We start from the raw sequence: 17,380 nt of genomic DNA on the forward strand, positions 1-17,380 counted from the left end.
GGAAGAGGCTGATTTTAATTTGTTGCTGAAGATGTAGTGAGCAAGGTGATCCATTGGGCCTTTTGGAGAGAGAGAAATAAATAATGAAGATAAATGCTGTAAATTCTTGAAACATGACTTTGTAAGAAAAGCCTGAGAAAAAGACTTCAAGTTGGACTCTGTGCTATCTCAGGCAATACATTTTATATGGCATACGTCATGCACATTAAAAAACTTCATTTGGTGAGCTGCACTGACAACTGGCTTTGTTCACCTTTGTTCTTATTTAAAACAGGTTGTTCCATGCAGCTGTTAAAGAAACCGTGCGCGCACACACACGTTTGCACACAGGCTTTTTTATTACTCCTCAGATCTTTCTAAATAAGTCATGCTGCCTAGGTTTTAAATTATTTTTCTCTTTACAGCATGAAAATCACCCTACGTTGGGATCTGCTGCCTTTTGTGGAAAGATGATTCAAAAGTTTAACAAAAGCATTTCTGTGGGTTTGTTTTTTTTTTCCTGTTGCACTCTACCCCCTTCCTTTTGGTTTTCTGCTTTCTTAGCACTTGTGTATATCCTTTTGATAGCTGGAAAGCTCAGCATCTCCAATACTGCTGGGATGGTTTTAAGTAAAAGTGATTACAGCTGAAGCAGGACCTGTCTATGTCACGGTTATTGTTTCATAGTATGATTTGGTCATATTTTGTGAATAAGCACCAGGAGTCTCATAAGAGCCTCTTGTGGCCCTTCAACAAGAGCGCCTTGGGAGCCAGGGGAAAAGGTGTCCAGGATCTTAGACAAGTGCACTTGGCAGGATGCCACTTGCTGCCCTCTGTGCACCTACTGTTGTTAGTGCTGGCTGCTTCACCTGCCTGTGCTCAGTCAGAGCACCTCACTAACGCTGTCTACCTGCTCTGGGCTCCACCCTTGTTTTTCTAAATTACTTGCTTTTGATGTGCTAGGTGTTCATGGGGAAAAATTAGGTAGAAGAGTGAGCTCAAGGCTTTAAAAGCAAGGTGAACCATGCCTGTTCTCAGTTTATCCAGGGAGAATTAGTCTTTTGGGAGTGTCTTGGCCTCTTTTGCTCCAGCTGGGTCTAGGATGTGAAATTAAGCTTGACTGATTTTCTCCTTTCTGTTGCTTTTGTTCTGTTGGCCTAACCCTGTGTCTTTGCTATTTCTCATCCTTTATGGTCCAGGTCCATCAGTTCAGTTCTTGCCCCATTGCTCGCACTCCTGCTGACCTTTTCTGGACTTCCTTTTCTTTTTTGTGCTTCTTCTCACTGACCCTTCCTTCAAGCAAGGTAATCAGTGACTGACTGGGATTGAAAGGTACCTGAGTCCTACACCTAAAACTAAAGGTTCTCTACCTCACTGCTTCCCATTTCATACACCACTGAAATATAGTATTTGATAGAGTGAGTAAAACTAGTGGGCAGGAAAAACGAGAGAAAACAGAATCCAAAGAATTCATGATTCATTTTAATACCAAACAATACAAGTGATGGTGTCTGGAGTCACCACGAGAGGGTCGCAAACATCGGAAAGTGTACCAAGAAGAAGAGTGACAAAGTTTAAAATCTGGATTTAGGAAATAGCATCATTAATATAATTGCATGCACTGGGCTAGTCAAGCATGGCAAAGCTCACACAGCTGTATGACAGCAATGCATCTTGAGAGCAAGTAACTATTCAAGTGGAGTCAATATAAAAACTCATCTCTGTCAATGCTGGGTCTGAGACTTTTTTAGAAATACAGCCTTTGTGTGTACTTGTTCATATCATATTTGGCCACCTTGGTCACAATGACATAAGAAGAATACAATACACACCTATGAAAGCAAAGAAAAATAAATAATCTTATGAAGATTCCTTCTTGATTTTTAAATTACTTTCTGTGAGTGTCATATCAATGATTTAGCAAATAATGAATCCTCAGAAAAATTTTCAAATGCTGTAAAAGAGCAGCCAGCAGCTGCTTTTATGATCTAAAGAGGGACTGATAGATTTTAGTATCAGCATTGAGTAATCCTGGCTGTCACACCACATCGTAATATGCCATGTCCCAACTCTCAGTCTGAAAGGCTGTGAAGGTATTTCCATTAATTTTCATGCCAAGACCCTCAGCTCTTGCCCTGAACACAAAGGAGCACACGTCTGCCCACCACATCCATCCCACAACCCCACTTTTGCTAGTGCTTTTTGCCTGTGTTCTGGAGGTGCAGCAAAAATGGGCACCTCTCCCCTCAGGAAAAAAAAAAAAAAGAAAAAAAAGAAAGAACAAACCATCACAACTGTGATAAACCACCAAATAAAGCCCCCTACACCTACACAAAGCTTTTTGATTACCACATAGCTATTTACTACAGCTCATGCAATTCTTAGGTTTGCTGATTGCGTTACATTTGTGCCTGTTGAGAGGCAATTAGAGAAGAGTCTGTCCTCACTGCACCCCTCCCCAGCCAACACACAGGGCCTAGACTCACTCAAGGTTTGAGCCTTCTATTTTAACCTTTTACTTCTAGTCGCTTAGATCAGAATCCAAAAAATACTCCCACCGATATCTGGAATGCAATCAATGAAGAATTTTAAAATGAAAAGATAAAGAAAACAAAAAAAAAACCCAAAAATAACCCCACCCAAACCCAAACCAAAAAAACCAACCAATTCATGTATAAATTTGAATGTTCACAGGCATCGATTTTTGAGCAGATCTTCATTTTGGTTGCCCAAATTTGCTGTTGCACTGATAGATGATGCACTGATGATGGGTAGTCCCATCATCTTGCCTGAACCGAACATCATTCTTCACCTGAGGTTATTTGGGCCTTATTAAATACATGTCTTTAAAAGCAGGGGCCTTGTTCTGAGGACAAGAGAGACATGGGCTGAGCACAGTCATTGCACAAGAATAGGAGCTGTCAGTGCTTCCATTCAAAGAAACACTTACTTGCACCAGCCCCTGTGTATCACTTGCCACAAAAACGGCATGTGTAGTTTTAGTTCTCTCCTCAGTGTGAAATAATTCTAGTTTGCACTACCCCTTTCCAAGATCATGTCCTGACTGTAGTCTACTGAGTATATGAATAGCAAAAAAAAAAAAGGACAGGGAAAACTCAGGTTCTGAGATGGAGAGCAACCAAGGAGAAATTGGGTCAGTTTCATGCAGTAAGTGTGAATTAGAAGGTGCTGTGCTTGCCTTTGCCTTAAAATTTCTTTCTTCCATGTCTGTGTTGCCCTCTGAATAACAGCAGGGCTTATGCAATCTGGCCCTGTTGTTCTCTAATCAGGTATTCAGTCATTAGCTGTTGCCTTCCACTGAGCATCCCCTTTTACAAATCACTATTATTTTTTGAAATCTTATAGTGACATAAGTGCAGATGATACCTCATGTGCAAGGAGGCAAAAGTTTACAGCCTCCTTTGTAGAATCAATAGGTAATACTGACCAAAAATAATTCAAAACACAAAGGCATAATTTGGCTGTGGAAATTATGTAAAAAATTATAGTCGTTAAAACTACTGTTGTTATTGTTGTTACTATTACTATTATGGTTTATTATTATTATTGTTGTTGTTATTACTATTGTTATGATTACTATGATGAGCTGAAATGCATATAGGAGTTATATAAAAATATAATCTTTTGGGAAATATGTATTGTTGACGGGTTAATTTTCTGGAGCGCAGACTCCCATGCAGAAGCTGTAATTCCACCCAAGAAACTGCTGTATGTAATACATTTATATATGCATGTGTAGACTTCTACAGGTACAAGCATACACACATTTCAGAGTTCCTACTCTGATTCTCATTAATCCCATTAATCAAGAAGTGCTCTACTGACTTCAAAGGAATTGTAACAATGCCAGCTTTGTGCTCATAAAATCCAGCATCAGGATTAATTATTTCCTAAGACCTGAAGTAGATGGATGTAGAATGCATGGTGTGCTAATGGTGGGCACTAGGCAATGGTGCTTGCAACTGAAAGCAAGTTGGACCAACAGCACTTGTTCTGTCAGGTGAGGACATGAGCCAGTCAAACCAGGACAGACTCTCCTCTATTGCAGGATTAGCTGTGCCCATGTCACATGAGCTGTCCTCCACACCGCCCGCCTGCCTGTCACTGCTACGGGCACTGCTCTGCCCCTGCTGGTTCTGGAAACCAGGGCTGTATCCCAGGCAGTAATTTTCAAAATGAAAAAAATGTTGAAAGCTATGCATCATTTTAAAACAAGTTAAGTCACCTAGGAAAAGCCTGACATTCAAATGATGAAAGAGAATACATCTATGCCTTTCTGGTTTCTCTGAAAATAAACTTTTTAAATGGAATTACAGGAACTTTTTTTCTATGATATATATACTTGTCACCAAGAGATACTTTTTCAGCTATGACATAATTGCTATCATCAGAAAACCATTGCTGTCATTCTGCTATAATTTAGCCTCATTTTCTGCTCATTTCTGTATCTTTCCTCATTAAGGCATTACATATTCAGCTACGTTACTATTAATCATTCCCTAACATAAGCAACTGCATAACAGAGCTGTGTAACTGATTTTTCAATTTCAGAGCTAAACCAAAAACTTAAAAAAATATTTTAAAAAGCTTAATTTTTGTCTCTCATTCAAGTGAAAAAAATGTTTCATGTGGATTTCAGTGAAACATTTGTTTGTTTCAGATCAGTAATTTCATTTCCATTTTTATCATTTTAAGAAAAGCAGGGGATAGAGAGGACTTTATCTTGGCCCAATTCACTAAACCAACAAGTGAAAAATCGTCCCTTTTTCAGAAGTGATCTGCCTGGACCAGTGGATTCCTCTGTCTGGGAAATTTGAATACTCAGACACTGACCTACAAGAATTTTCACCTCTTTGGTGAAAAGAACCTAAAATTATGTAAGTAACTTGTAAAAGTAGAACAATTTTTCCCAGGAAGAATGGGAACAGACACCCCAAGGAAACAGTGATGTGACCAGGGGGGCCTCCTCTGAGAGGTGTATTCAGGTCCCAACAAGTTGACAGAAGGATTGAACGTCTGCCATGGTCCAGGTGAGTGGCATAATCACAGGGTTATTTGATATGTTTTTTTGACTAGCTGGTCTTGTGAATTAGGTCACCAGATTTTCTTTGTTGACATTAATAACAGTCTTACACTCAAAAGGGTATGTCTTAATGAGTTTTTAAAAAGTTAGTTGAAATACTAACTATGGCAGCACAATATTATAATCAGGCACCTACTCAGGTACCTTACAAATATGTGGTGAATTATACATTCTGCATTTCTCTCCCTGCACATTTGAACAGGCCATGGCAAATTTCACAAGAATGCTTCATTTGCACCCCCTAATTTTTTTATTTCTGCTTTAAGATTTCTTCACATATAAGCCTTAAAAACAAATGAAAACTGAAATGATGCAAATATGAAACTCATTATTGCTAATCTCCATTGCTGCTGGAGATTGAGGAATGAGAAGAAATGCACAATTTAGCACCCTTTTGGGGAACGAAGATGTAAAAAATATTACATCTGTCTAGGGTTAAGAAAGCTTCCATATAGGCTCACTGATTCAGAATAACCCCCCTAGTCAGATGATGTCTTGAGGTTCTTCGTACAAATGGAAGTTATCAGACCATGCATTACAGGTCTTGGATATTAGCAGGGCATTAGGGCAGTAGGTCATACACCTCACTAATTAGTCTGTGCATCTCTGCGCAGGTAAACTTTAATTTAAACATAAAGCAAATATCCAACACGTTCAATGAATGCCTATTATCATATATTTATACTTGTAAATAAGTGGTATCTGTTTAATTTTTTTAGAAATTCACTGAAACCTGGCATTTCAACTGAAACCTGTTTCTAATCTTTCTGAATGAGGAAGCAATTTTCCCTACATGACCCTGATTCAATTCTTGTTTTCTTTGCCTAAAAAAATGACAACTTAAAAAGATGGCCTCAGTAGAGCTGTGAACTGGTATTTATTTCAGTAGTATAATAACTCTGAAACATGCCAAAGGCCTCTTAAATGTTGAAATTGTTACCTATTGCACCCTGGACAGAGATTGAGTTCGTGAGTAGATTTTGAATGAAGTAATTTTTTCCCCCTGTCTGGCCCTGGGAGCATTTGAATTGATGATTTTAGCAAGCAAACTTGCTAGGAATAATGAAGTACATATAGTTTTGTATAATAATTCTCTCTTAAGGGCTGTGAAGCTGATGCCTACTTAGAAAAAATTTTGGAGGAGTAGCTGAAACAACACATGATGCCATTTTATATAATCCCAGAAGTGACTGAAAGACTGGACAGTTTTGAGGACTATCCAAGTGTAAAGAGATGGATTTGGATTAGTCCCAGCTCACATTGTGTAAGACTTGCAATACTTTCATATTGTTACTCCACAGTCAGATGTTACTGTTTGTTCTCTCATTTTCAAATTACCTTTGGAACCATTTTGTTGGAAGTTGGGACCAGATTCATTAGTTAAAACATAAACTTTGAGCTGTCGCTGCCTTGCTGTCAGCTAGAGCTGTAAAACAGGACCTGAAAAATGGATGACCTTCAGATTTACTTAACTGTGCAGAAATTGTATTTGTCATTGCCAGGTTTTTTAATTCATTTCTTTTAATAGACTACCACAGAATTTCTGATCTGTGATCCTGTGAATATATTACATTGACAGAAAATAACCAGCTTTTCCAAACCATACCAATAGCATGTCGGCCTGAAAGAAAAGAATAAAAATGCACTGCTGCCCTTGTCTTCTACATTATAATATTAAAAGTTTAGAGATGCTCTTTTTGAAAAGTAGACAGAGAGTGACTCAGTGCTCTACTAAGGCCAGTAATGTGCGGTAAGATGAGTAACCGCTGTAGGCAATGGTGAAGTCCCATTGGGATGGCTTTTCCTTTTTTTTGGTCACAATTTGGAAAACAGGACACAGAAACAATCACCATACGCGAAAAAAAGCCAGAGTACAAATATGGCTAAGAACTCTTGGGGGGAAAAAAAAAGAAGATAACAAAAATCTTTCTGTAAAGTAACTTAATTTCCAGACATTAGAGGAATCACCAACAGATTACAGTTACAGGCCAAAATCTGTGTTATATGTTTGGATCGTGTACCTCACCCCAATATTTCTATATGGGCCTCTTCTTACCACAGAATTTGGCTTTATGGTGGTAAATCACCGAGGTTTATAAGTCCTGAACACTTCAAATTTTTGGCTCGATTGTTCTCTAAACAAGTAACTGACTGATGGATACTCTGCCCTGCTGTCTTCCCTCCAGCTCCTTTATTTTACAATCTTCATAAAAATTGAGGGAAAACACAAACTGGAAAGGCAACACACACAAAATCTCCAAGCTGTATCACACTCCAGCCTTTACACTTGCTTGGGTCCATGAAATACAGGGAAACAAAAAGGCAAGCCCTTCCCAATGAAAGGCTTGGTGCTGCCGTCTCGTGGGAAAAGGGAGAAGGGAAACTTTGATAATAAAAGCAGAAATGCAAGAAGGGGAAGAAAGGGAGTTTAAAATCTTGTTAACATCAACACTCCCATTTTTGTTTCAAGAGTGCTGTGTGCTTTATTGCTCACAGATCAGTTTCCTTTGCAGGTGATGTGGGCCCAGAATTACATCACCAGCAGAGCAGCCAAGAGCATCTCGGTGCCAGCATGACTGAAGCTGAGAGGAATGTATTATCACAGACCTCCGAGGGACTTGCCAGTGCATTCCTTGCTGGGGGTGCTGTGATGGGGGAGGCAAAGAGGAGACAATTTTACGTGAAGACTGAAAGGGAACTTTGTGGAGGAAAGATCTGGGGTCACAGTCTTGCTGTCTCCTCTAGGCAGATCTAATTATGGCCATGTACTTCAAAAAGAGGGTTTAACTAAAACCAGATTTATCAGGGCAATGCTTAGGAAGTACAGACTGAATCCTCAGCCTTGCCGTTGAGGAAAACATGAAATGCTTCAGAGCACTGAGAACACTGGCAGTGGTTGTAAAGAATAATTTGAAGCACTGAGGAAAGCAAGAACCAATATTAAAGCCTCATCACTTCAGTGAAGCCTTACAATAAAACATAATATCTATCCTTTAGCACAGATAACACTGAGATACTGGGTGTATATTTACTGATCCATTGTGTAGTGGGGTGACAGACTCTCAGCAGTCTCAGAGATCATGCTGGAAATGATCAAATTATTCACAAGGCAGTCACATGGATCCCCCATAACAGAGCTCCAACAAAGCCTTTCTGCCACATCACACCCTCTATTCGGCAACCCACATCCCATGCATATAAAAGAATTCCCCCCCCCCCCCCCCCCAATTTTTGCAGGCTTTCAGGCTATTTCTTCTATCTGTCCTGGATGGCAGGACTGGCTCAGTGGTCCTCACCGCAAGCCTCTTCCTGAACCGTTAAAATCAATGGGAGCTTTCCAGTGCTCTTAATAGCAGCAAAATGTGCTGTCAACCACCAGGATTAAAAGAAGGGCACATGAAAAATTTTTCAGAGATTAGCACCACTAAAAATGTCAGCATTTTAAAACTCATCTCCTAGGTCGATCAAAACATCAAAGAAGTGCTGACATTACAAAGATCTCGACCCTTTTCCACCAAAAAAAAGCCCTGCTGATCAAATGGAAAAGTGTATAATTGATAAACTGAAGATTTCCCCCCACCCTGCCCCCAGTTCCCTAAAAGGGAAGGCAAGAAGGCTGGGACCAAGCAGCACAGAGAACAGACAAGTACAATTTCATGTTAAGCCTGCTTAACACAAGAATTTTTGGGGTAGTGAAGTACCAATAACTGGTTTAGCTGTGCCCAGCTCAGCCCAAAGTCACACCACCAGCTCCGTCTTCAAAACACAGTTGAAGTCATGAGGGTGCCTGTGCTGGGAAGACTAATTTTATCCCTGAGGCTGCTTATGCCTGGTCTGCTGATGCCTGGTCTCCAAGTGCCCACTGCAAGTCAATGCAGTTCTGACCAGACCCTTCATTCTCCACCTGTAAGACCAGAGACTCCTTACAACCACCATCTGTCATCCAAGTCTTTGAGGGGGCCTGGGGGCTCTTCTCCATATCCCTCAGCCTCCTCAGGAGGCTCCAGGAAGATGTCTGCTTTTGCATTCCCTGGGATCAGAGATGCCCAAGGACAACTTGATGTTAGAGGAACAGCAGCTGAGGTGGGCAAGCATTGAAAAGGGAAATTTGATTGCATAGAAAAATAGAAAATACTGCCCATAATTTCAAATATCATTAAATACTATTATAGCATACTATAGGGAAAATTGCAAAACACTTCAGCCACCATGTCTGTAGAAGCACTTTCCACTAAAAGTACCATATTTCTTTCATCTCCACCTGGCAAATGGTCATCACTACTCTTTTCCTGTAACATGCCACCCTTTTCCACAATCTTTCTTCAGGTCAGTTGCACTTGGTCTTGCAGAGCCAATGCCAACAGTGAGGCCCTTTAGCCTTCTCCATTTACCTGCCCCCTGCCCCTAGCTGTCTACATTTTTAATATCCCAGTGCACAATTTTCTCTTTTTTATACTTTTCATGCGTCATTATTCTTGACAAATCGTGTTTTCCTGTTACTTCCTTCCTGTGTGAGGCTGATCTAATAATTAGTCACCCATAGGAACTGTTTGTTTTCATATCATGTTGTTGTAGATGGATTAGAGATAATGTATAAAAGTGCATGTAAAAAATTATTCCAAAGTAAATACATTAAGAGAGTGTTAGACATACATTAGAACTGAGGCATATTTCTGCTCTTAAAGAATTCCCTTTTCACTTTGTTCAAACTTTCACGAGACGGCAAAAGCAGATGTGGCCTGTGAAAGTTGATGTAGACAATAATGTTTAGGAAAGATTGATAAAATAGTGTGAGGAGAGAAATTACTGAAATTACTTAGATCCAGGACAGAAGTTATTACTTCTCTCGTTGTAACAGACTCCTGTGAGATGGCCATCCTGCAGCACTGTTCTTCCTCTGGCTCACCCTGTCTCATTAACATTACAACTGCGAGTGCAGCAGAGTGGCTGACGGGCAAAGTTCAGCTCTGTGTCCCTTTTCGTTTTCATGGAAACTACAAGTCTGTTCAGCTCTTAATAAAATAACCCTCAAAGCACCACAGTAAAATGAATTATATGTATAGTGGTACTTATAAAACAAGAATGCCTATGCAGGACCTTAAAAATGCCTTTGGGCAGGTCAGTTCTCTGTCCCAATATGCAGACTGAGTATGAGTTTCTTGTATGCTTTAATCTGTTGCAACTTAATTTTTCCACTTCAAACTCTTTCTTTTTGACAAAATCTATTGCCACTTTGGGGCTTTCCTAAGAAGTCATCCTATCACCCTCTCTTTCTTTGTGAATATAGCCCTCAAAAAATACTACTTCTAGGTTTTATTACCTACAAAGATGTGGGTGCAGTCTCAGTTTCATGTACACTCAGAAAACAAAGGTAAGAAGTTGAGATCGTTTAAGACTTTATGCTAATGAGTGGTTTCCAGCCCGTCCTGATTTTGCTAATCTGCTCTGTAAGTGATCTGAGAGGAGGCCCTGAAGAGGGAGGTACATGTATCTTGGTTTTCTATGTTTAGCTACATGCCATGTTCTCTCTGCTTGGTCACTACTAACTTGATACAAATTAGTGTCATACACAAACAAAGTGGATTAAATAGCAAACATCAGATTTCTGGTGTTACTCAACATAAATCAAAAGGGCTTCAGCATTGCAATTATTCCCCTGCAGCCACCACTACAAAGACACTGGTGACTAAAGCCAGTGGATTTAGTTGCTGTTAAAGATCTGTTTTCAAGAGAAATTCAAATTCAAATTTTCCTTTTCTTATTGCTGTTTTTCCAAAAATTGTAGAATGTAGAAAACTTGAAGTTTGAGAGAGCAGGAAGGGTAAGAGAAAATACAGATAGGGGACTTGATATCTTGGCAGTGGTAGGATACCGCACTCCTTGCATTAAGATAAAAAGCTCTTTAATCACTTCATTAAAGGAAGTCAATTCAACCCAGGTCATAATTGTAGACTGTTTAGTGGCCTTCACAAATTGAGAGGGAATAATAAGAAGGCAACAATTGTCAAGTTAATGTGACTGTAAAAATGTAAAGACAAATGTAAATGGTATTTTAATACCACTTTTGTAGCATTTTAGTGGCTGCATGTCCACACATACATGGATATTCAGCATAGAGACAAAATTTCACCTATGAGAATCCTATGTGAAGTTGGTACTTACTTGAAAATACAACATTTTTTATTTCTTAAAATGTATATTTACATTTTTCATTTTCTACTATAAGAATCAATTTGCCAAGGTGCAGAAGCATTTTTGTTCCTTAAAGTTTGCCAGCCAACCCAGGAAAGTAAAGACAGAAAAAAACCAAAACTTATTAAACCAGGAAATATGGTCACTGTAGCTCATGTGCCACCTACTCAAAGCTGGCGCTGAACTGAGTTCAGGAAATACACTAAACAGTTTTGCTCCTGGCATTTTGCAAATGTCTGCCACAAGCCTGTGGTTTCCTCAAAAGCATTTCTTCTTTGAACTTGCCTTAAGTATTTTTCTTAGAGCCTTTCCTTTAAAAAAAAAAAAAAAAAAAAGGAAGAAATACAACATGGATTGATTTCAAGCAATTTGGTGTAAGCACAAAAATTTCATATTGAAAAACTGAGACTGTTGCTGAGTGCTCAGTCTTCAGCTAAGGTAGGTGATCTTTCTTTTCTTAGAGACACAGAGAACAAATTACTTGTCCAACAAGCTGGATAAACACTTGAAAAAAAGAAATGTGGTGTGTATGAGAGTGTGAGATGAGCACTGCAGATAGTCTACCACAGGCTGGGCACATTTGGTAATGCATGATAGTATTTTCTTCCAGGGGAAACATAACTTGCCTGAGGCACACGTCTTCAAAAATATGAAAAAGAATGCAAATGGTTTGTGACTTTGCAAGCCTAAATGCAAAGGGCATGGCAGAGTCCCACCACTTGTGTGCCAGTATCCTAATGCGTGTTGTGGTTTTCCTTACCCTGCCCTCCTGCTGTGACAACAGTGCTCCATCCTTCACAAAACTTAGTGCTTAGCTAAGCAAGCCAGTCTCAACCTTAGCCAGCATAAATAACATCTGATCAAAAGCTACCTGGAGGTGAACCCAAAACAGGCATGACTAATTCAAAACAAATTTGTTTCTTAATTCAAGCTCACACTACAGGAACATTCAGTGGTATTCCTCCAGCTCCAGACTTGCACAGTAACATGCTTACAAGTGAGATGAGTGGACCAACATTTACAGATGTTTTACGCATAAGTTTAGGTTAAACACAGAAAATACCAGGCCGTGTCACTGGTGAAGGGACAAGCATTGGGACACTGGGGGTAGTCTTTGCACTCACCTCTCCCGCTCCTGTTCCAAGAGGTTGGTAAAGTCATCGCTCTTGTTCATGTAATCTGTATGCTTATGTTTCTCATTTTCTAGCTCGTAAACTGTGCGACGATGGCACTTTTCTGCCAACAGGAGCTGTTCCAGCATGCGCCGGTATGTCTCTTTCTGCTTTTCTTCAAGTCTGTCCAGCTGGATTGTAGGAAAGAAGAGCAGACTGTTTTAAAGGTCTCCTTGCTTACTTCATCTGATTTATTAACCAACAATGTTGTGTTTGGTAAATGCAAGTCCCGTAATTTTATGTCTTGGGTTTTACATAAAGCAGTGACTAGAAATAAGAATAACTGCCCCCTGAAAGTAATGATTTATTTGGATGACATATTAGCAATAAACATTTACACAGTTTTCAGATACACAAAGGACAGAACTTCACTTAGCTTTAGCGTAACAAATAATATTGTTGCAGTGCAGAATTTCCCCTGTGGTGAGGTGCTATGAACACTTTCTTCATTTCACAGGGAAAAGGCTGTAGCTCAGACCTCAGATCCTGGGAGCCTGACTTCACACACCTGTATGGGGAGTAGACACTTGCATGGGGAGCATAAAGTGTAGTCTGAAGGCTGAAATTTGAGCTATACATCTTTAACATACCTGTAAGACTGCTGAGATAAAAGATCCAAATTATTTAGATTCAGTCCAGATTCAGTTTTACATTACCAAATACAATTGATTATAGCCCTAGGGGTTTCCCCTCAGCCTGTTTTTTGACAGAAATTCTCTTTCTTTATACACAACCTTTCTTGTCTTCTGCATTTTTTTATTAATTTAATATTCCAATTATTATTCAAGCAAACATTAAAACCAGGGAAGTATGTCTAAAAAGTTGCCATGGCATTCCAAATCCACCACAGCTATTCATGTTGCTCCTTTTGCTGTTTCTTGGGTGCAGATGACAAACTCCAGCCTCCTCCCTGCCAAAGCAGCCTTCAGCCTTGGTGCTTGTCTGGTTGCCTGCACCTGGCACAGTGGCTGGCAGAGCCTGCTCTGCCCACCCCCAACCCTTACCCTGTGAGAATCTCATCTTCCTCAGCCCCAGCTGCCCCAAGCTGCTGTTGTTTCTTTCACAGGGTATCTCAGCAAACTGGGGGAAAGAAGAGAGCAGGAGGACCATGGCAATTTATTCTCCAAAAGCTGACCATAGCAGTCAAACAGTTATTGCATTTTATAAAAGAGCCAGGTCGGGTTCAGCTTTTGAGATCTTTTGCACGTAATTTTTCTATATTATTTCAACATAAGCCTTGTGAATCTGCACATGACGAAAGTTTTACACTGAAGTTCCTGTCAAGTTATCATATTCTTTAGGAAAAGGCCTTGCTAAGCTCTTTTAATCTTGTTTGACAGTATTTTATGTATGCTCCCACATACTAAGGTTTGATTTCCTTATTTACTATTATCCCAAAAGTTCCAGGAGATGTTTCAGTGAGAATACACAGTACAAAGATATCCCATGGTAGACACAACTCCTGGTGAACAAATTTAATGTTCTAATTGGATGAACTATGAAGATTTGGACGGGCTCTATAGTATGTTACACTGTATGTTGTTGCATGCTCCTTCCCCATGACCTGGACTGTTACGAAACTATGAACAGGAGCAATGGCTGTTTATTTTGGCATTCACACTGGCCTCAGACATTCTCAGGTCTAGTCTAATTCTCAGGTCTACTTGACATTCATTTATTGCTTAAATTTTAAAGCAAGGAGTCCTGTAAGTCCCTTTAGAGGCTGAGCTGACTTTGCAGTCCTAGAGTGTAAGTGATCTAAAATGAATATGGATTAATCATTGCATAAATATGGTCAAAGTCAATCTCTAAAGGTCTTCTTTTCTTAACTACCCTCAAGACAGTGTTCTACTATGCCAAGAAAATCAAAGAGAAGTTACCAGTGCTGTGAGCAGTAGGGGTTGAAGCCTATAATTGAAAGGCATTTAAAAACCAGAAATTTAACGCCCAAAGATTTTGGCCTTGCTTAACAGCACCAGCCCTAGGAAGCATACAGCCTCTTTATGGTTTGTGTTCAAATCCAGTGACTTCGCTTACAAATTATTCTGCATATGAGTGAACAAGATTTTGTTTTCAGTGTACAAATTCTGTGTATTATATCTGTATATATGTCTCTTGCATGCTTTTCACACATCCAAAATATATGGAGTCTCACTTCTGGTTAGGCTTCCCCCTGCACATACATAATGTTGTCAATCAAGAAGTTGTTACCTCTGAAATTGGTTTCTCATAGACGTCTTCCCCTATAGACTTTTCTTGGGCAAGGATGGCATCCCTGTGTAGCACTCGAAGCACATTCTCTGGAGTTGCAGACCCATAATGAGCTTCTAAAACTTCCGGTTTGGTTTTCTCTGTCTTCAGCATGTGGATCACATCCTCCCTTGCCTGTAATATTGCAAATCACTACCATAAGTCAACCTATTAGCCAACAGGGAATGCAGGGAAAATAGGGGTATTTCATATGTACAGACTGCATACACAAAAATAAAATAAATTAGAAAAATGATGGGCTGTCAATACAAATATAAAAATTTTGGGAGATATCAGAGTAAGCATGAACTCTGCAATACAAATTTTGTCCTTTAAGGGATGATTTATTCTGTTCCTGCATGACATTACATTTGAATGCTATGAATTTTTATCTGAGTTGCAGCTATAGCCAGGGGACATCATTATTCTTCATATACTGGATCTTATTTGTTGCCCATGCTGTTCCCTGAAGGGGATAAGGAAATGAGTAGAACAAGCAGCACCAGTGAGCTGAACTAATATTTCTCAGACAGCTACTTCCTAGTCACTCCCTAGCTGAATTTGTGACTAAATAGTCTTTTCATGTAACTTCTAAAATAATTATTTTTAGGTTTTCTTCTTTAAACAAAACCCTAGACATGTTGCAGACCCCATTTAACCAGCATAACTGGTGTCAGACATGGAAAGTCAGAGCACATCCCCCAGCAGTGGAGGATGGCTGTGCTGCCGGAGCTGGGGCTGGCCCAGGGCCCAGCTCCTGCTCCCTGCCCCAGGTGGAAGCCCCCAGTTTCAGGCAGCATGAGCAAACATCTCAGCATGACCAGACAGCTCTGCAAGGCCCCCTGGCTATGAATAAGGGGCATTTTAGGGCTATGCTGTGGACAAACGCTTAAGCCAGGGCTCTGTTTCTAATGATACTTGCCAACACCTGTTAAGCCATCTGTAAAATGGGGGCAGGGCACCTGCTTGTCTTTCAAGGCATGTTTATGAGGCCATGGTCCAGGGAGGGACTGTAAAACCTGCAAGTTTTTGGTGGGCAGAAGGGAGCTCCTGGATTTCCCTAGAGACCATCTTTCCCACAAATGCAAATGGATAGGGGAGGAGAAGAGTATGGGCATTTTTCTCTTTCCTGCCCTTCTGTCAACCCCTGTGGGCTTGGGAACTAACTTAAGGGCTAAGGAAAGGTTCAGACATTTTAGGAAAAAATCCTTTACAAATTCTGCTCCTATGTAAGCAATGACTGTTTTAAGATTTATGAACTGACCAACTCTTCACTCTTTCCTGTGCCACTCATAACAGCATTCAATTCATCCCTGTAGCAAATCTTAAATCTTTACCCAGAACCATAGAGGCATCACAGCTCTACAAAACTACCTGCTGTTAAAATGAGCAAGAAAATAATTTTGGGTAATAGCAGACCCTTTAATTTTTTTTTTTCATTTAAAATAGTCTAACATGAAAATAAATAATGAACTTGAAGCAAAGATCATGACATCTAATTAAGAACTAGCCCAATTACACTGTATAACATTTTGTAACCTTAAGTAAAATCTTTGCGCATGGCTGCAAGGTAAAAAATACAAATTGGAATGGTATTCATGTTATTTCAAAATGAGAGTGGGAAAGGTTCATCACTCATGGATGTTACAGCTAAGTGAATTATGTGAGCTAGTCCCAAAGAAAGGCAGAAGAGCATATACACCTCACTACATCACATCCTGAGACTGTGCCACTCTCAGTACAGGAAAAATATTATTTAAGGAAAGTTCTAGAAAGGTTTGTGAATGTATTACTTTTTTCTATCCCTGTAGTGATAACAGATGTCTTAGTGTCTTCATCACCATGATGCCAATGCTTTTATATTGAAAAAAAAGCCCTTAAAAAGTTCAATAAAAAAGTTCAAGCATGGGAGTATGGAGGGATTTATAAATATCGAGATTTTATGATGTGTTGTCTTAAGCCCTTTTAGGAAGAGGCAGTTTTGAGGCCATACCTTCATCCTGGCCCTATGAAGTAATTCGGTATCCTGCTGTGTGCCTCAAAGCAAGGGCCCTGTGCCACAGGCATGCTCAGGGAAAGCACTGTGCAAAGGGAGCACGAACACAGAGGGATGAGGGAGCAGCTCCCTTCTACCTTCTGCACCAAGGCACACAGCCAATCATGTTGAAATGTCTTTTTGTTTTGATTTTCAGCACACAAAGCTTCAGGCCCCACACAGTCCATTCCTGAGGGACAGGCACACCTCAGACCCTAAGCTATTTGGGAGGGGAGGAGGATGAGTTTATTCTCTCATGTTGAAGCTGTTGGCCCCTGGATGGCATAATTAAACACTGACAAGGCTAGGCAGAGCAGACAGAGACAGCTCAGGATTGGTAATTTAACATTGTGAATAGGCAGAGCAAAGAGCTGGACTCCCGTCCCTGCAATGGTTATTTGATACAGAAATAGCTAGTGGAGGCAGCTGCTCTGCCCAGCGAGTGCCCCGGCCCCTGTTCAGTTGTGCACTGCCTGACTTTCCTTCAGGCCTCATTAGCCTGTCATCACTCACAATTAAAATGGAGCAACTTCAGCACAAGTCCCTGAAACAGCTAAGAATGTCCCTGATAGCTAAGAAAGGCTTCTGGATGCTAGAGATTTGGGTCCCCCAAAAGCCAAAGGGACTTAAGCAAGAGGGAGCCAAGCC

The 17,380-nt window shown here is 40.2% G+C and overlaps 1 protein-coding gene across 3 annotated transcripts in view; it reads right to left on the reverse strand.

Moving 5' to 3' along the window:
- Positions 1–17,380, reverse strand: part of FILIP1 (filamin A interacting protein 1) — a 102,713-nt gene that overhangs the window by 27,954 nt on the left and 57,379 nt on the right. For all 3 annotated transcript variants that reach the window (XM_048297592.1, XM_048297593.1, XM_048297591.1), the window contains 2 exons: positions 14,659–14,832; positions 12,400–12,578 (listed from right to left, as the gene is read on the reverse strand). In XM_048297592.1, coding sequence (XP_048153549.1) covers positions 12,400–12,578; positions 14,659–14,832 — 353 coding nt within the window. The remainder of the gene's footprint in view (positions 1–12,399; positions 12,579–14,658; positions 14,833–17,380) is intronic.

This window comes from Corvus hawaiiensis, chromosome 3, assembly GCF_020740725.1.
Source record: "Corvus hawaiiensis isolate bCorHaw1 chromosome 3, bCorHaw1.pri.cur, whole genome shotgun sequence".
NCBI classification, from domain to species: Eukaryota; Metazoa; Chordata; class Aves; order Passeriformes; family Corvidae; genus Corvus; species Corvus hawaiiensis.